Raw genomic sequence first — 20,827 nt, 5'->3', positions numbered from 1 at the left:
CCAATATACACCCCTCCTCTGCATATTAAACATCCTCTAACACCCTGGAAGTTATGTATCAGGGCCCCTTCATTCAGCCCAATGCCCCCTTCTCATAGTTACTTTGGGGCAGATGTATCATGCTTCCCTTAACGTTAGTATTTTAACGTTTCCCACTTCTCCTGGCATAACGCTCAGGAGCAGGGACAGTTTTCACCCTAATGTATTATGTTTAAGTTAGTGAGTAACGCTAATCGTTAACTCACCTTTTTTTCTGTCGGTTTTTTTTTTTGCGTCTGCAAGATAACGCCTCTGGCCGCACCTCCCCCTCCTCCCGGCAGCAGCTTCCCCGTCCCCCTGGTAGGCGGCATAATTAATCTTTAATTAAACAGAATAAAAAATGAAAGTTAAAAATCACCCCACCAGCTATTGGAGCTGGCAGGGAATCCGTGCGGCAATGTGTGGAAGCCGCGGTCAGAGGGGGTCCCTGCGGCGATGTGTATTAACTCGGCAGGGTCCCTGCACTGCATTGGAACTAACTAGCGCTACCCCCCAGGCGGCGGCGCGGGAAGCGAAGCTGGGTTTGAAACCACTTGCCACAAGATGATTGGCTGAATCTCAAGCCAATCATCTTGCGGCAAGTGTTTTCAAACCCAGCTGCGCTTCCCGCGGCGCCGCCCGGGGGATAGCGCTAGTTAGTTCCAATGCAGTGCAGGGACCCCGCCGTGTTAATACACATTGCCGCAGGGACCCCGGGGGATAGCCGCAGGGCCGCCCGGGGGATAGCGCTAGTTAGTTCCAATGCAGTGCAGGGACCCCGCCGTGTTAATACACATCGCCGCAGGTCCCACTGATGAAGCCACCGCAGGTCCCCTTCCTTCCCTCTGGAGCAGAAGACCTGCGGGATATGCTGCTTCCCCTCCGCCCCGGCAGCCGTCCCCCGTTCCTCCCGGCTGCTGTAGCCGCTTCCCCTACCCCCATGCCCGCAGCATTCATCCCTGTCCCCCTGCTTATAAAGTTAAACGTTAAGTTCAGGGCTGCCTCGGGGGGACGTTAAAAGCCCCTTTCATACATTCCATCAAAACGTAAAAAAGTCCTTTTACTAGCGTTAAGTGCTACTTAAGCACTTGGCTGCCTCAGGGGGACGTTAAAAGCCCCTTTCATACATTCCATCAAAACGTAAAAAAGTCCTTTTACTAGCGTTAAGTGCTACTTAAGCACTTAACGCTGGTTAGTACATCTGCCCCAAAGTTACATAGTAGGTAAGGCTGAAAAAAGACTTGCGTCCATCTAGTTCAACCTGGTATAGATATCCATTGCTGATTTGGGAGGTTCTGATATTTTACAGACAGATTATATTTCTTATTTGTACCCATGGATGTTTTTCTCCAGTAAATGTTTGTCCAACTTTGCCTTGAACGCATTTAATGAGCCAGCCGTTACCACCTCTCTGGGAAGAGAGTTCCAGAGTTTGACTGTTCTGACCGTAAAGAAATTCTTTCTACTAGCTGAATGAAATCTTTTTTCTTCTAATCTATACTCATGCCCTCGTGTCCTAGATTCCTTTCTAGTAGAAAAGAGGGTGTGTGACAGTTCCTTATATTGGCCCTTGATATACTTGTACATGTTGAGCATGTCCCCCCTTAAATGTCTCTTTTCCATTGTAAATAGTCCCAAATTGCTTAATCTCTCCCCGTAGCTTAAATTCTCCATTCCCCAAATAAGCTTTGTTGCTCGCCTTTGGACTTTTTCTAATTCTATGATGTCCTTTTTATAGTGTGGGGCCCAGAACTGCACTCCGTACTCGAGGTGAGGTCACACCAATACTTTATACAGTGGCATAATTACCCTTGAGTCCCTAGTTTCCATTCCCCTCTTAATACATGACAGAATTTTGTTGGCCTTTTTTGTAGCTACATTACAATGGGCACTACATCCCAGTTTGCTGTCTATTTGGACTCCTAGATCCTTTTCAAGTATGGAATCACCCATTTCCTCTCCGCTAAGGTTGTAACTTGCACACTGGTTGTGTCTCCCAAGGTGCATAACCTTACATTTATCTACATTGAACCTCATCTTCCATTTTTTTGCCCACTCATCTAGAATTGCAAGATCATTTTGAAGCATGGTGACATCTTCTGATGATTTGATGACTTTGCTAAGTTTTGTATCGTCCGCAAAGATGGATACATTGCTGAGTAACCCTATCCCAATATCGTTAATAAAAATGTTAAACAAAATGGGCCCCAAAACCGAACCCTGGGGAACTCCACTTAGTACCGGTATCGTATCTGATACGGCACCATTCACAACCACTCTTTGTTCTCTATTACATAGCCAATTCCCTACCCATCTGCAGATATTTTCACCCAATCCTAGGTTCTCCATTTTATTAATTCATCTCTTGTGTGGGACAGTATCAAATGCTTTAGCGAAATCTCGGAAAATCACATCTACAGCATTTCCATTATTGAGGTTTTTGCTAACCTCTTCATAGAACCCTAGTAGATTAGTTTGGCATGAACGATTTTTCATGAACCCATGTTGGTTAGTACTCAGTAGATGGTGATGGTCTAAATATTCCTGGATACCATCCCTTAAAAATCCTTCAAATAGTTTACCCACAATTGATGTTAAACTAACGGGTCTGTAATTAGCGGGATCTTCCTTTTTTGATTATTGGCACTACCTCTGCTATTCTCCAATCTTTTGGTACTATACTTGACGATAGTGACTTGCTAAAGATATAATGTAGGGGGGTAGCTAGTTCATCCCTTAATTCCATTAATACCCTCGGATGAATCCCATCTGGCCCTGGTGATTTATTTGTTTTGAGTTTGCTTAGCCTCAGTATTATTTCCTTCGGCATGAAATCCACAATGAGATCTGGCTTATTTGTCCCGTTTGTGGTAAATGTTCGTTCCACAGTCTGCTCTCCCTTAGTAAATACTGATGAGAAGAACTCATTTAACAGTGCTTTTCCCTTGTCCTCAGTAACACTTTTTCCACTAGTATCAGTTAGTGGGCCTTATGTTTTCCTTAATTAAACGTTTACTATTTATGTATTTAAAAAACTTCTTTGGGTTGGTTTTGCTTTCAGTGGCTATGCGCTCTTCATATAATCTGTTAGCTGCTTTGATTACCCCTTTACAAGTTTTGTTTGATTCTTTGTATTTTGCGAATGTCTCCTCATTCAAGTTATTTTTAGAGAATGTAAATGCTCTGGTTTTATTGTTGATAGCTGACCTTACTTTTTTGTCCAACCATGGTGGCTTTTTTTTTTGTTGAATTTACCTTTAGTTACTTTAGGAATGTATTCAATAGTTAGTGAATCAAGCACCTTTTTTAGAGTATCCCACATTTCCTCTGCATTTTTTCCCTTCATAACCGTTTCCCACCCAATTCCTGTTAGGGCTTCCCTGAATAATTCGCTTTTCTGAAGTTTAGTATTTTTGCAGATCCTTTTTGATGTAATTTACTAAAGTTGATTTCCAGTGAAACCATATTGTGATCACTGTTCCCTAATTGTTCAATTACTTTTGTGTTTGAAACTAAGTCTGTGTTATTTGTTAATACTAAGTCCAAGAGTGCCTCATCACAAGTTGGAGTTTCTACCGTTTGTGTAATAAACTGGTCTTTAATAATACGTATGTGGCCACTAGGGTCACCCAAAAGCGCTGGTTTCTACAGTAGATTAGTAAGGATAATATTCTCTCTTTTGACCATGCTGCAGCCTCCTATTTCAGAGGAATTGTGTACCTCTCACGATGCAGATATATATATAACAGGTATCCAGCTATAGGCTGGTGTCCCTAGGTGGCGCTGCTTAGCCAAAAAACAATTATTCATTCAGAACCCAAATTAGGATAAGCATATATTTATTTAAAAATACAATTCATCATACTAATAAAAGGAAAAACATTCTCCTAGACTTACATAACATACAACATGTAACATATAATATAATAGGCGAAGCTGATAATAGCTTTAAGTGTCTGTATACTGAGGCTTAAGTTATGGAATGACTGTTCATCATGTCATAGAGGTATTTTCAAGTAAAGAGGCTTTAATAGTTACCAGTCCCAAGGGCCGTATATATAAGAGATGGATCTCACAGGTTTTTGCTGTAATGTCCTATTGGACTTCCTCCCTTTATCTGAGCCAGGAGTATATTTGTAATCCTTTGGGTGGTCAACCTTTTTTCAAAGGGACCGGCTCCAGGTGGTGTCCGTCCAATGGATCTGACCTGCTGCACAGTATGAGCTGTGTGTCGGTGTGGTGCGGCGCTGGGCTGGGCTGTTTCCGGGCTGTTTTGCGAGGCTCCCAATACGCGTTTCTCCGCCTGTTTAGTAGATCAGCGGCTTCATCAGTATACAGACACTTAAAGCTATTATCAGCTTCGCCTATTATATTATATGTTACATGTTGTATGTTATGTATGTCTAGGAGAATGTTTTTCCTTTTATTAGTATGATAAATTGTATTTTTAAATAAATATATGCTTATCCTAATTTGGGTTCTGAATGAATAATTGTTTTTTGGTCTTTAATAAGCTTAAGAACTCATTGCTTCTTGCTTATTTACCTGTTTCGTTTTCCCAATTAATGTCAGGTAAATTAAAATCCCCCATAATTAATACCTGACCCTGATTTGATGATTGTTTGATTTGGTTTAAAAGAAGAGACTCTTTCCTTTCGTTTATATTTGGTGGTCTATAGCATACCCCTATTATCATTTTTTTTTTTTTTTTTTTTATTATTGTCGGTTATCTCTGCCCACACTGTCTCCGAGTTGTCTTCTTCCAGGTCTGTACTCATATTTTTCTCACATGATGTTAAGTTATTATTTACATATATGCACACACCCCCGCCCCTTCTATTTTCCCTGTCTTTCCTGTAGAGTGTATATCCCTCCATGTTTAATGCCCAGTCATGCGACTCATTACACCATGTTTCTGTAATACCAATGATGTCGTAGTCGTCCCTACTGATCACCGTTTCTAGCTCCCTGATTTTACTCACTAAGCTTCTTGAATTAGCCAGTAAGCATTTTAATTTATGTTAATTTTTAGATATGGCTCTAATATTGTGATTAGTTTCACCCCAGGACCCATTTGAATTCTTTACTAGCTTCCTCTTTCCCCTCTCCCCTTCAATAGACTCTCTACAGGCCTCCCCACCATGCACACTGCCTGCCATATTTATAGTTCTGGGAATTCTTCCTCTGTCCTTCCCGTATACTAAGATCATCTGTACCTAAGAACTGTAATGGGGTAACGTGACTGTTACAACATAACATTTTATTACATGACATTCCTGATGCACCCTGAGAGTTACCCCCGATTATACCCTTGTTATGTCCCAGGACTTTGTCTATGTCTCTGCCCCCCCCCCCCCCCCCCATCTCCTTCCCCCATATGATTCCTGATCCCAGTCCGGCTTCTCTCCCTGATGGTCCCATAATGTCTTGCTAAACCCAACCACCCCCCCCCCCCCCCCCGTCGCCTAGTTTAAAATCTCCTCCAACCCTCTAACCATCCTTCCCCCCAGCATCGCAGCCCCCTCCTCGTTCAGGTGCAATCCATCACGGCAAAAAAGATGGCGCCTGACCGAGAAGTTCGCCCAGTGTTCCATGAACACGAATCCCTCTTTCCTACACCAATCCTTAAGCCACACATTTACCTCCCTGATCTCCCACCTCATCTCCCAATATCTGTGCAGTAAAGGGGTAATTAGTGGAAATTAGTGATCCAGGCCCTACATGCTGAGCGGTTGATATAATACCCCCTACCACCGGCGGGACATCAAAGCTTCCATTCATAGCACCCCCACCCGTACCACTGGAGGATCGGTAGGGGCCCCAATACATTGCTATGCCCAGGGGTCTACACTGCTGTTGATGCCCCTGTATGTACATATATGTATGTATAAATATACATGTGTGTGTGTGTATATGTGTATATATATGTATATATACCAGATCCAAATAATGGCACTCAGGAGGCAAAGTGATGAAACAAAAAGGATGTGTATTACATATATGCCAAGCTTTCGTGGTGTCACCCCCTTACAGCAAATAACCAATCCTACAGCAAATAACCAATGCAACAAACAACATTTAAATACCCCACCAAGTGACACTTACCATGTCTCCACGCTGGGTTCGGGCGGACCGCGCTGACCAGAAGTTGTCATCAGGCAATGCACATCCGGGAACGCAGAGCTTCAGAGTTGCCAAGCAACCACTGAGCTTGCGTTCTACGGCAGCCATTACCTGGGACATCCGCATCAGGCGCATCCACTCTCACTACAGCGCCGATGCGGGAGACCGGTGTAGTATGGCATATGGCAGGTCATCTGCACTAACTAGGCACACAACACCGCTTCAGGCAGGCTCAAGTGCCGCAAGCGACCACATATAGCCTGAAATCTGCGGCGAGTGTAAACGCACGTCCCCGCTTCTGACAGGCTCAAGTGTTGCTAAGCAACCACCTATAGCCCGTATTCTGCGGTGAGTGCAACCCAGTCAGTGTGTACCCACACCAAGCCACACTCACACCAGCCTGTGGAGGATCATGGACACAATACACAAATATACCCATCAGCATAAACAAAAACAATGAGAAATTTTGTTTACAAAGAAATACAAATACATGTACAACAGCAGAATTCTCATTTACATAAGCGCATTCCAATTAATCTTATCATTTAATCCTTTGGGATAAATGGTATCCAGGCGGTAAATCCACCTGGATTCCAAAAGTAAGAGACGCTTCGCTCTATCCCCTCCTCTAGGGGAATCCTGCACCTGATCAATAATGAGGTATTTTAATGAGGACAAGGGGTGACCCATCGCTTTGAAGTGACGCGCCACAGGTTGATCTATGTCACGCCCAGACAGTGACAGATCAATAGCAGACCTGTGCTGCGCCATGCGCTCACGGTATGTCCTAGTGGTTTGGCCCACATAGTAATATCCGCAAGGACAAATAATAATATAGACCACAAAATACATTTTACATGTCAATAGGGAGTGAATGGTATACTCCTTGCTGCCATGCGGATGTTTAAAACTCTTGCAGGACAACAAAGTACCTTCATGTGGCACAATTAAAGCAACTATAGCAGCCAGGAGGCTTCACATGTACATTAGGGGCTCTAGGACAGTCTAGACCAGTAACATTGGTCTTCATTAAACGATCCTTAAGATTCTGTCCTCTTTTAAAGGTTGCTACTGGACGTACACTTTGGAAGACAGGCAAGTCAGGGTCACTTTTAACAATTGGCCACAAGGCCTTGGAAGCATAGTGGAGGACAGGGCTGACGACAGAATAAGTTGAAGTCCAAGGTAAGATGTCTGCAGAGCTTTTTTCTTTAGTTTGGAGTAACTCTGATCTATTCATGGACATCACCTTGGACTTCTGCCTCTGCAGCAATGATGCATCATAGCCACGGGTGATAAATTTGATGATGAGATGATCCAGACGCTCAGAGGCCCTTACAGGGTCACTGATAAGTTTGGCCACTCGCATCATCTGAGACATGGGGAGTCCTCTTTTCAAGGCGGGAGGATGATGACTATCATACATCAGGAAAGTATTCCTGTCCACATCCTTGAAAAAAACATCGGTATGGATAATGTTATTCTCAATGGTCACAGCTACATCAAGAAACTGGGCCCTAACTGTGCTGCATGAAAAAGTATACTTAATGGCAGAACTCATAGAGTTAATTTCAGACATGAGAGCCTCAAAACGCTCCTGTCCACCCGTCCACAGCATGAAAATATCATCTATGTAACGGGTGCACAGGAGCAGATCACAGGCAACCTCGGGGCGACCTAGAAAGGCCTTTTCCTCCTCCTGGAACATAAAAATGTTAGCATACGAGGGTGCCACCGCCGACCCCATGGCACACCCCCGCAGCTGTAAATAATAATGGCCATCAAACAGAAAAAATTACGTTCCAGAGTTAAACCAAGTAATTTGAGGAACAACTCATGACTAAACACAGATACATCAAGATACTCATTGAGAAAAGACCGCATGGCACACATACCCCCGTCATGGGGTATGGATGTGTACAGACTAACCACATCTATACAACACATCAAAGTCCCGGTCGGTACAGCAGGGATATCTAAGAGCATTTTCAAAAAAGTGGTGGTGTCTTTCAGAAATGAGGCTTTGCGGCAAAGCAGAGGCTGAAGAAGGTAGTCCAGCAGCTGAGCTGTTGGTTGGTACAGTGAATTACGGGCAGCTATTATGGGGCGCCTGGGTGGTTTTTACCTACACGAACCTTAGTAGGTAAAATACTCTCGGATACTGCAGCTTTAAGAATCTCTGATAACTCCTGCAATCTCATGCAATCATAAAATAACGACAGATCGCTGTGTTTGGTAAATCATTTTCCACAAATTATTGAAATATTAAAATGGAATTGAAATCATCAAGTTAAGGAGTTAACAAAAATATTCACCGGTGAACTGCACCATCCAGTGATCACAAGATAACATGCTGCAGCCAATATTGCACAAGCGTCTCTGCACTCACTTGTTTCCCATTCTAGGGTTGTAACACAAGCCACACCTTTATCACACCTGTACTTAGCAGCTACAGTAATAACTCTTGCATCACATGAATTTGCCGGCAATTATGCCTTACACCACTAGACACACTGGAAATAAAGAAACATAACAAAAGGACAGGGAGGTGGGGAAATTACTGCTTACTGGAATCAAATGGAAGAGCTCACATAAAGCATACTTACCTACATTGAATATGTCCTCTCTGGGTGGCCCAGAGAGAAGAAGCAGGTACTGTAGTCGTTGATAGGCGTGGGCTAGACTAATCGCTTCGTTAGGGGGCTAAATGATGCAAACAAGCCATTAGGCCATGCCCCCTCCCTTGTATTCCCATGTTATTCTCAGCATTCTTTGCATTCTGATCACTTACCTAGAAAGTGGATGAGCAGTGGGAGAGGTGCCCATCCGAGACATTGGGTGTCTCCTGCAGCAAATGGGAGAGTAGGCAAGTATGCCCCAAGCCTACATGATCTCCAGATCTAATGATACATTTAGCACATTCAGGACTAAAAGGCCTTAAGGGCCTGATTCAGTCCCGCTCGCTAAGCAGCATTATTTTACTGCCTAGTGAGCAGGTAAGCACTGCCCACCACCCTGCCAAATGTGGATGGGAAACACAGGTTCTCACTTACACAGATGCACATCCACCACCCCAGCATAAGCCCTATAGATTTTTCCATACACATAACATAGTAAATCTACAGCTGCCCACAACTGCAAGCACTTTATGTACCACTCATAATCAGCACTCATAAATAAGTTGGCTTCTATTACCAACATTCACAACCCATGCTCTATCTAGATGATGTGCAATGCAGTAGTAGTAATGTAATACTGTTATTCCTTCTTCCAAGATAAATTGTTCACATGCTGTACTTGTGTAAGACAGCAGTAAACAGCTAAATACAATTAACATTTTTAAATAACATATTTAGTTTAGACCCATTTAAAGACTGTAATAACTGTTGTATTGATACAAAATGTAATTTATATTTTAATGTGTTAACTGTTTCAGGAATGGTTTAATGTCCTTGAGAATTATCGCCAAACTAACTGCACTATATCAGACTTAATCATTGGAAATTCCTACTACTTCCGAGTGTTCTCTGAAAACGTTTGTGGACTTAGCGAGAAAGCTGCAGTAACTAAAGACTGTGCTGTCATTAAGAAAGCAGGTACCTACTTAATTGTTAATTCTTTATTCCATTCAATTAAAACAATCCTATATAAAAGCACTGATTATGTGTAACTAAGTGTAATTGAAATACAGGTTGAGTATCCCTTATCCAAAATGCTCGGGACCAGGAGAATTTTGGATAACGGATTATTCCGTATTTCGGAATATTTTAATATTTCAATGATGTATTTTGAAGTATCTTGCATTTATGCTGTATAAACACATAATATACACACAAATATATTTTATTACCACATAAAATACACACAAATATATTTTAATTGTTCAAAAAACAAGGTTTCAAAACGTGAAACAAAATGTGTGTACTATCTCAGCACTGAATTTGAATGCCAAGCAATCATTTTCTTGTACATATATAGTGCCAGTTACATATCATGTCCTCAGTAGTGCTGTTACAAATGTCCCCAGTGAGTTTTTAGCAAAAAAAAATTTTTTTTTCACTTTCTGGAATGTCCGTATTTCGGAATAATTCGGATAACGGATATTCGGATACGGGATACTCGACCTGTATTTGACCTTAAAAGCTTCAGGGACATCAATCCCATACAAGACACCTGGAAGACACATTGGGGAATTTACTAAGATGTGTATTCTACTTCACATGTGATGTTGCTTTGGGCAACCAATCAGAATCTACTTCTTATTTATTTAGCACCCTCTAGAACAGGGCTGGGCAACACCAGCCCTCCAGATGTTAATGAACTACACATCCCAGGATGCCTTGCATCAGTTTCAGCATGGCCACATAGCAAAACAAATGCAAAGCATCCTGGGATGTGTAGTTCATTAACATCTGAAGGGCCGGTGTTGCCCAGCCCTGCTCTAGGAGATAGTAGACAGGATCTGATTGGTTGCCCATAGCAACATCACATGTGAAGTAGAATACACATCTTAGTAAATTTCCACCACAGCATCTAGGCAGATATTCAATTCAAGTTGACACCAAATGGTTAACATGCACAAAGTCAGCATAGACAAAATATTGACATGAGTAAAAGGTTGACAAACAATGGTCAACATATAAAAAAGGTAAAAACAACTCATGCAACCTTTTTTAATGTTTTAATGTCCAACTTTTTTCTTGTGTCAACCTTTGTGTACTGTATATTGAACTTTGAAGTTGACCTATTGACACTGTCTACCATTTAGACCAGTGGTAGCCAACCCTAGCCCTCGAGAGCTACCAACAGTTCACATTTTCCAGACAACCTAGCTGCTGCACAGCTGCACTCATTAATCACTGACACATTTTAAAAGATACACAGATGGAGCTAATTAGCTCACTTGTGATTCTGTGAGGAGACCTGCAAAACATGCACTGTTGGTAGCTCTCAAGGACTAGGGTTGGCTACCCCAGATTTAGACCATACCCGAGAAATGCACAGTGCTCTCCCTTCCTCAGTGCAGTAGATCAACCGCCTTCTCCATTTACAAATGGTAAAAGTAAAAAATATTTCCTTTTTTTCCCCATTAATAGAAAATGCATACAAACATGAGGAATATAAGGAAAGTGATTTTGCTGAGGCTCCAAAGTTTACTCATGCACTTAGTGATCGAACAACAACCAATGGATACACTACTAAACTGTTTTGCAGTGTACGTGGCACTCCAAGGGTAAGAAATACAAGATCCACTGTTGTCATTTTAGTTATACATTTTTATTTCCGGGGATTATAGTTTCAAGTTATTATAGATGATTAGGCTAATTTACAGAACTGAAGGTCTAATTCACTATTAGGTAATTTTCATCAATCTGCATATGCGCATGTGCGAGTATCTGCTGTCTTATTCTGAAAACGGGACTTCAATGTGGGGCAGCATTGGGGCAGCAACAATGTGTTGTGGGTGTATCAATACATTGGCATAAACATGGTCTGGAAAATGGAGGAGTGTCAGGACCATTTGGGGGGGGGGGGGGCACAGCAGCTGCGCAGTCAGGGGGCTACTGATAAAATGTGAAGCACTTATAAAGTAGGAATGCAATCACAAGATTTTGTGATTGCTTCACGGGGCAGGACTCGGCATGTGGGAGGAACCTTGCCCTGTGGCGGGTTGCCCTCCGTGTGCTGGAAAGTTGTAGTTGCAAATCCTCACAAAACTACAACTCAAGCTGAATTAAGCCCCAAATGCATCATGAAATTTTTTTTTCTTTTTGTATTTTATAAATGTATGTACTGTAGGTAAGAGGGATCCCTCTATTCTGGCTGGCAGTTGCATCTCCCTTAGGTTTTAATGAGGGATGCAATGTTACCAGATTAATCATTTTCCAAAATTCAAAGCTTTTCAGAGATTGGCACCTGCAGAGGAGGAGGCCTGCGTGCAGGTTCTGTCTGGGCCCCCTCTTCTCTAGCCATCAGCAATGTAGATTCTGGGCACTAGGGTCACTAATGGACCCTAGCACTGTCCCAGAGTCTACTGACCGCCATGACATTTTCCCTGGGATTTCTGCAGAGCAGTTGCTGCTGACACAATGGGTAAGTATTGAAAAAAATGGGTGCAGGGTTTGTGGTGTGTGCCCCCTGGACCCTGGGGGCCCTTGCCCAGTGCGCACACTGTTTTTTGACCATCTTAAATTTTACAACATATTTACAATGTGTAGGAATAGTATGGTAGTCCAACAAGTCCACGATTTTTAAACTAAAAAAACCTTACCACATTATACAGATATGTCCTTCTTCCTCTTGCAATTATTCGCCATGTGTGTACACATAGTTGGAGCAAAACCACAACATGCTATGACTAGCTGCGGCATGCATACATATGGGCACACTTTTTGTAGCAAATGAGTTGTGTTTGCATATCTGCATTAGATATTTTTGTACCAAGCTGATGGTCAAATGAAAACAATTTTTTAATGCCAAGAATATTTTTTTTTCATTACTATATCTATTTTCAGACCTAATTTTCAAAGTAATGTGAACTTTCTACCCAATATACTGTATAGTACCTGAGAGTTATTAATGCCCACTTAATCACCAATGCTTCTTTTTTAATAATTGCATAGTTTCTCCCATGTGTGTTAAGTTTTTAAATAAGAGGATGCTCTTCCCCATTTTGCTCTAATGCTGTGTACACACGGGGGCGATAGCGGCTGAAATCGCTGGGAATATGGTCGCTGAGCGACCATATTGCCAGTGATTGGAGTGTGCACCAGCGATAAATCGCTGGGTGCGCGCTCCCGTTTTCAGCCCCTGAATGGCCGCTGGTCGGAGGAGCATGCTCCTCCGACCAGCGACATCCCCTGCCTCTTCACCCAGCAGTGTTTAAATTTTCATCTGCGACCATCTCTGGTCGCAGATGAAAACGGGACACGGGGCAATATGATTGCTGAGCAATATATTGCTAGCAATATATTGCCAGCGATCATATTGCCCCGTGTGTATGCACCTTAAGACAGGACAGCATCTATCCCTACATGCTTGAACTCTGTGCAAGTTAGACTCTATAGAGTCAATAAAGACTTTGTGGTTGAAATTTAATACGACGAGAGATTCAGAAAGTGAGAGATTTGGAAGTTTGATTTTGCAGTGTAAATGATTGCCGCTTTAAAAAAAACTGGAGATTTCTTACCAAATCTCTCACTTTGTGAATCTCTCATCCTATTAAATTTCACCCTATATGACTACATTATCAAAAAAAGCAGCAGCATTCTGTCTATGTGGCCTGTTTCCAGCCTTTCAATATGCTCATCCACCTGAGGCATCGGACTTGGACACATTGTTCAGTTGATGGAATTTATTGCAGAATTGCAAGCTCCTGTTAGTCTTTGAAATAAGCACAATGGGACTTGACCACTGACTAATAGACTCCTCTATAATACTTAGCTTCAACATTTTTTAAACGTCCTTAGACACTAACTCCTATTCAGCTTCTACTATTGGGTATGACTTGAGATTAACCCTAACCCTTGATTAAGTATTAATGTCATGTTTAATGGCTGACCTTTTTACCTGGTAGCTCCGAAGATAAAAAAACTCTATTTCTTACAAGAAATTCTTTAGTTTCCTGGTGCCAACAATTTGAGAGAGGCTATTGTCACTTCAGGAACAACACTTACTGTGGTTACTGGAGGGACCAGGGTACTGATAGATCCACTCTGTTTTATTGTAAGATTTACATGGTATATCTGTTCAGGAATTTTTTTTCCCGACCTGGAAAAATAAATAATTATCTCACCCACTTTTTCCACTATTTCAAAGGGCCCTTGCCATTTTGCCTAAAACATACTTTCTACTGTGTGAATCAATTTAAGTACTCTGTCCACTGGAGCAAAGGTGCATGCTTGAGCATTATATGATTGTTTACCGTATACTGTGCTTGTTGTGCCTGCTCCAAGTGCTCCTGCACTATTGGTTCCACTTTTCTATCCTTATCTACCACCTTTGTTTCTTTAGCATAATATTAAATCTCTCCACCAAACCATCAGTTTTTTTATGACAATCAGAGGTTTCTATCTGAGTAACTTTAACCCCTTCCCGACATTTGACATATATATACGTCATGGCCGGGATGTACTTCCCGACACATGACGTATATATACGTCATGACTTTAAACTGTCACCGCGTCTAGGGACGCGGTGACAGAGGGACGATGTCTGCTGTCCCTGACAGCAGACATGTCCCTGCATGCCCAGGGGGGGCGGCGATGCCTCCCCCCCGTCGGCGATCGCTGTGATTGGCTGTTCAATGTGAACAGCCAGTCGCAGCGTTTTCCTGTGTTACCGGCGAATCAGACGCTCGGTAACACAGGTGTCAATCACCGCCGGGTGTGAGGGGGCGTGAGGGGGTCACCGGTGATGACCACACCTCACCCCACCTCACCCCACCTGCCCCCAAGGCTGTGATTGGTCCGTCGGACCGACGGACCAATCACAGCCATAGCGCGTGATTTAAACTAACGGTGACTGCGCTGCAGACGCCATTCCGGTCTGGAATTGCGTGCAGAGCGGTCACCGACCAATCTGTCGTGATATACATACCTGATCCTTGCCTGATACTTACCTGATCACCGCTGGTAGCGTGCTGCCAGCAGCTGAATGCTTCCTGGATCTTGTCACTTCCTGCTGCAGTGTCATAGAGTGACAGATAGTGAGAGATAGTGAGAGATAGTGACAGAGAGTGATAGAGAGTGCTATATTTTGTGTCTGCTGCACCCCCTTTTGTGCTGATCAGTATATCTGTGCTGATCAGCAACTTTTTGGGGGTGCAGGGGTTATTTTTTTATATATATATATATACCTGTCAGTTGCACCAAAGCTTGTGCTGCCTGTGCAACTGACTGCTGCCCCCCCTTTTGTGCTGATCAGTATAAATTAACTGATCAGCAACTTTTTGGGGGTCCAGGGTTTTTTTTTTTTATATATACCCTGTCAGGTTGCACCCACAGTTGTGTGCCTGCTGCCCCTCACTGCTAATCAGTGTTGCATCACTGCATCACTGATCTGCAGGTTTTTTTTTTGGAGAGTGCAGTGGGGTTTTGTTTTTACACCCACGTTGCTTTTGTGGGTGTCCTGTGGCCGCTGAGCGCTGATCAGTGACGTACATCACTGAACAGCATTTTTGGCACAGGGTTGATATTATTTTTTTTTCTGCAGTTTTTTTAAATTGTTTTTTTTTTGGAGAGTGCAGTGGGGTTTTGTTTTTACACCCACGCTGCTTTTGTGGGTGTCCTGTGGCCGCTGAGCGCTGATCAGTGACGTACATCACTGAACAGCATTTTTGGCACAGGGTTGATATAATTTTTTTTCTGCAGTTTTTTTAAATAGTTTTTGTTTTGGAGAGTGCTGTGGTTTATTTTTTTTTTTATTGTTTTTACACCCACGTTGCTTTTGTGGGTGTCCTGTGGCCGCTGAGCGCTGATCAGTGATGTACATCACTGAACAGCATTTTTGGCACAGGGTTGATATAATTTTTATTTATTTTTTTTGATCAAATTCCTGTTGCCTTTGAGCGCTGTTCAGTGACGGACGTTACTGACCAACATCTGTGCTCAATTTTTGGCGCAGGACCTTTTTTTTTTTTTTTAACCCCTTCAATTTTTTTTTTTTTTATTGGGATCAAATTCCTGTATAAAGTATTTTTTTTTCTGCACTACATACACACTACACACTACATACCCCCCGTGTTGAAATAAAGTTTGTACCCCCCCTACACTATACACGTGTTGAAACATTACACTTACAGAAACACAAAAATAAAAATGGCATCCCAAATGTCATCCCAAATGTCATCCCAAATGTCATCCCAGTCATCCAGAAGAATGTATTCAGCGGAGGAGGCATATGCCATGCTTGCCTCTGACTCTGACACAGCCAGTGATGCAAGCGGGGAATTTGAAGGATTCGTCTTAAGCTCCTCTTCCTCCTCTAGTGATGAGGGACCCCCTCAAAGACGCCCCCGTAGAGCAGCTGAGACCCCCCCCAAATGATTGATCCCGTATGGACCCCACCACCAGACAATTTAGAGCCCCAGGTTCCTGAGTTTTTGGCCATCCCAGGAATCCAATTTGATTCAACAGGTCTCAGAGAAATTGACTTTTTCAAATTATTTTTCTCTGATGATTTTATAAATTTAATGGTGGACCAAAGTAATTTATATGCCCAGCAGTTTATTGCTCAAAACCCCACGTCATCATTTGCTAGGTGGACCCCTGTAGATGCAGTAGAGATGATGACGTTTTGGGGTCTGGTGTTACATATGGGCATAGTAAAAAAGCCAGAAATTAGGCAATATTGGAGTACAGATGTTCTGTACAGCACCCCACTTTACCGTATGGCCATGACTCAGACTCGTTTTGAGATAATCCTTAAATTTTTACATTACACCGATAATGCACAGTGCCCACCCAGAGATGATCCCACCTTTGACCGGCTATTCAAAGTCAGGCCGGTCATTGATCATTTCAGTGCCAAATTTGCAGAGTTGTACATCCCTGAAAAATTTATTTGTATCGCCGAGTCCCTTATACATTTTAAAGGAAGGGTTAAATTCCGCCAGTACCTTCCCAGTAAGAGGGCAAGGTATGGCATAAAAATGTATAAACTGTGTGAAAGCACCTCAGGGTACACCCACAGGTTTAGGGTATATGAAGGGAAGGATTCAAGAATTGAACCGCCAGAATGCCCCCCCTCCCTCGTAGGTGTTAGTGGAAAAATTGTCTGGGATTTAGTGCACCCCTTCCTGGATAAAGGTTATCACCTCTATGTGGATAACTTTTACACTAGCATCCCCCTGTTTAAGGCCCTTGGTTCAAGAGGTACAGCAGCTTGCGGTACTGTGCGCAAGAACCAAAGAGGCCTCCCAAAAACGCACATTGCCCAAGTACTGAGAAGGGGTGAAAGCAGGGGAATATGCACCGAAAATATGTTGTTGGTCAAATATAAGGACAAGAGGGATGTCCTTATACTGACAACAATTCACGGAGACAGTACCACCTCCGTCCCTGTACGAGGTACCAGTACCCACACCTCAAAACCGAATTGTATCCTAGATTACAATAAGTACATGGGCGGAGTGGATCTTTCAGATCAGGTACTGAAGCCGTACAGTGCCCTGCGGAAAACAAAAATCTGGTACAAGAAGCTGGCCGTGTATATCATCCAGATGGCACTGTATAACGCTTACGTGCTATTCCGTTCTACCAGCCAGAGGGGGACATTTATGCACTTTCAAGAGGAAGTCATAAAGGGCCTAATATTTGGGAACCAGCAGGCAGAGGGCCCCAGTACTTCTAGTACTGGCCCCCGTATTGTACCAGGGCAGCATTTTCCTAACGATATCCCCTCCACTGCAAAAAAGGGCAGGACACAAAAAAGGTGCAAAGTTTGCTATAAAAAGGGAATAAGAAAGGATACTATTTTCCACTGTGAAACTTGCCCCGACAAACCCGGCCTATGTATAAAGGAGTGTTTTAAAATATACCACACATCTATGGATTATTAGGTTCATCATTTCACCGTGCTTCGGGGGTCTTGCTAATGCCACATAGCACCCACCATTCATTCCACCAGAATCTGAGCTGCAAAATCCAAAAATCACTCCTTCCCTTCTGAGTCCTGCCATGCACCCAACTGGTATTTTTTGGTCACATATGAGGCATTGCCATACTCGGGAGAAATTGGGGCACAGATGTTGGGGTGCTTTTTCTCCTTCATACCTTATGAAAATGAAAAATTTTGAGCCAGAACTGCATTTTTGTGTAAACAAATGTAATTTTTCATTTGCACAGCCCAGTTGTAACAAAATTGGTGAAACCCCTGGGGGTTTGAAATGTACACTATACCCCTAGATGAATTCCCTGAGGGGTGTAGTTTGCAAAATGGGCTTCCACTGTATTGGTGCTTTGGGGGTCTTGCTAATGCGACATAGCACCCACCAACATTCCACCAGAATCTCTGCTGCAAAATCCAAATATCACTCCTTCCCTTCTGAGTCCTGCAATTTTTTGGTCACACATGAGGCATTGCCGTACTCGGGAGAAATTGGGGCACAGATTTTGGGGTGCTTTGTCTCCTTCATTCCTTGTGAAAATAAAAAATTTTGGTACTTATGAGTTATCCGGGCGCCCGATTTCTAAATCGGGTCGGATCGGGCACATCGCATCGCATCGCATGCGACCATCGGATGCGATGCGATGCGATGACCCGATTTTTCCATAGGAATCAATGTTAAAATGGACTGAGTCCATTTTAACATGGAATTCAATGGGAAAAAGGGGTCCTTTTCATACCCCTACTATCCAAGTGGGCATGGAGTTGGATATAAACCTGTGGCGAGCGTAGCGAGCCACCGAGCCCGAAGCGTGGCGAGCGTAGCGAGCCCCGCGAGGGGACATAGAATACCGTCCCCTCCCCTCATAAGTACCAAAATTTTGAGCCAGAACTGCATTTTTGTGTAAAAAATTTATTTTTTCATTTTCACTGCCCAGTTGTACCACATCTGGTGAAACCCCTGGGGGTTTGAAATGTACACTATACCCCTAGATGAATTCCCTGAGGGGTGTAGTTTGCAAAATGGGGTCACTTGTGGGGGGGTTCCACTGTATTGGTGCTTCGGGGGTCTTGCTAATGCGACATAGCACCCACCAACATTCCACCAGAATCTGAGCTGCAAAATCCAAAAATCACTCCTTCCCTTCTGAGTCCTGCCATGCACCCAAATGGTATTTTTTGGTCACATGTGAGGCATTGCCGTACTCGGGAGAAATTGGGGCACAGATTTTGGGGTGCTTTGTCTCCTTCATTCCTTGTGAAAATGAAAAATTTTGAGCCAGAACTGCATTTTTGTGTAAGAAATGTAATTTTTCATTTTCACTGCCCAGTTGTACCACAATTGGTGAAACCCCTGGGGGTTTGAAATGTACACTATACCCCTAGATGAATTCCCTGAGGGGTGTAGTTTGCAAAATGGGGTCACTTGTGGGGGGGTTCCACTGTATTGGTGCTTCGGGGGTCTTGCTAATGCGACATAGCACCCACCATTCATTCCACCAGAATCTGAGCTGCAAAATCCAAAAATCACTCCTTCCCTTCTGAGTCCTGCCATGCACCCAACTGGTATTTTTTGGTCACATGTGAGGCATTGCCGTACTCGGGAGAAATTGGGGCACAGATTTTGGGGTGCTTTTTCTCCTTCATACCTTATGAAAATGAAAAATTTTGAGCCCGAACTGCATTTTTGTGTAAAAAATGTAATTTTTCATTTGCACAGCCCAGTTGTATCAAAATTGGTGAAACCCCTGGGGGTTTGAAATGTACACTATACCCCTAAATGAATTCCCTGAGGGGTGTAGTTTGCAAAATGGGGTCACTTGTGGGGGGGTTCCACTGTATTGGTGCTTCGGGGGTCTTGCCAATGCGACATAGCACCCACCAACATTCCACCAGAATCTGAGCTGCAAAATCCAAAAATCACTCCTTCCCTTCTGAGTCCTGCCATGCACCCAAATGGTATTTTTTGGTCACATGTGAGGCATTGCCGTACTCGGGAGAAATTGGGGCACAGATTTTGGGGTGCTTTGTCTCCTTCATTCCTTGTGAAAATGAAAAATTTTGAGCCAGAACTGCATTTTTGTGTAAAAAATGTAATTTTTCATTTTCACTGCCCAGTTGTACCACAATTGGTGAAACCCCTGGGGGTTTGAAATGTACACTATACCCCTAGATGAATTCCCTGAGGGGTGTAGTTTGCAAAATGGGGTCACTTGTGGGGGGTTCCACTGTATTGGTGCTTCGGGGGTCTTGCTAATGCGACATAGCACCCACCATTCATTCCACCAGAATCTGAGCTGCAAAATCCAAAAATCACTCCTTCCCTTCTGAGTCCTGCCTTGCACCCAACTGGTATTTTTTGGTCACATGTGAGGCATTGCCGTACTCGGGAGAAATTGGGGCACAGATTTTGGGGTGCTTTTTCTCCTTCATACCTTAAGAAAATGAAAAATTTTGAGCCCGAACTGCATTTTTGTGTAAAAAATGTAATTTTTCATTTGCACAGCCCAGTTGTATCAAAATTGGTGAAACCCCTGGGGGTTTGAAATGTACACTATACCCCTAAATGAATTCCCTGAGGGGTGTAGTTTGCAAAATGGGGTCACTTGTGGGGGGGTTCCACTGTATTGGTGCTTCAGGGGTCTTGCCAATGCGACAAAGCACCCACCAACATTCCACCAGAATCTGAGCTGCAAAATCCAAAAATCACTCCTTCCCTTCTGAGTCCTGCCATGCACCCAAATGGTATTTTTTGGTCACATGTGAGGCATTTCCGTACTCGGGAGAAATTGGGGCACAGATTTTGGGGTGCTTTTTCTCCTTCATACCTTATGAAAATGAAAAATTTTGAGCCCGAACAGCATTTTTGTGTAAAAAATGTAATTTTTCATTTGCACAGCCCAGTTGTATCAAAATTGGTGAAACCCCTGGGGGTTTGAAATGTACACTATACCCCTAAATGAATTCCCTGAGGGGTGTAGTTTGCAAAATGGGGTCACTTGTGGGGGGGTTCCACTGTATTGGTGCTTCGGGGGTCTTGCCAATGCGACATAGCACCCACCAACATTCCACCAGAATC

At 43.2% G+C, this 20,827-nt stretch overlaps 1 protein-coding gene across 1 annotated transcript in view; it reads left to right on the top strand.

Moving 5' to 3' along the window:
* The window catches only part of LOC146058914 (myosin-binding protein H-like), a 144,221-nt gene that overhangs the window by 106,473 nt on the left and 16,921 nt on the right, over nt 1-20,827 (top strand). Inside the window, exons 7-8 of the mRNA XM_083171115.1 lie at nt 9,578-9,737; nt 11,238-11,374. Of these exons, the coding sequence (XP_083027241.1) occupies nt 9,578-9,737; nt 11,238-11,374 (297 nt within the window). The remainder of the gene's footprint in view (nt 1-9,577; nt 9,738-11,237; nt 11,375-20,827) is intronic.

The sequence above is a fragment of the Crinia signifera genome, chromosome 2 (assembly GCF_055691185.1).
Source record: "Crinia signifera chromosome 2, ASM5569118v1, whole genome shotgun sequence".
NCBI lineage: Eukaryota > Metazoa > Chordata > Amphibia > Anura > Myobatrachidae > Crinia > Crinia signifera.
This window is presented reverse-complemented; position numbering and strand designations above follow the sequence as displayed.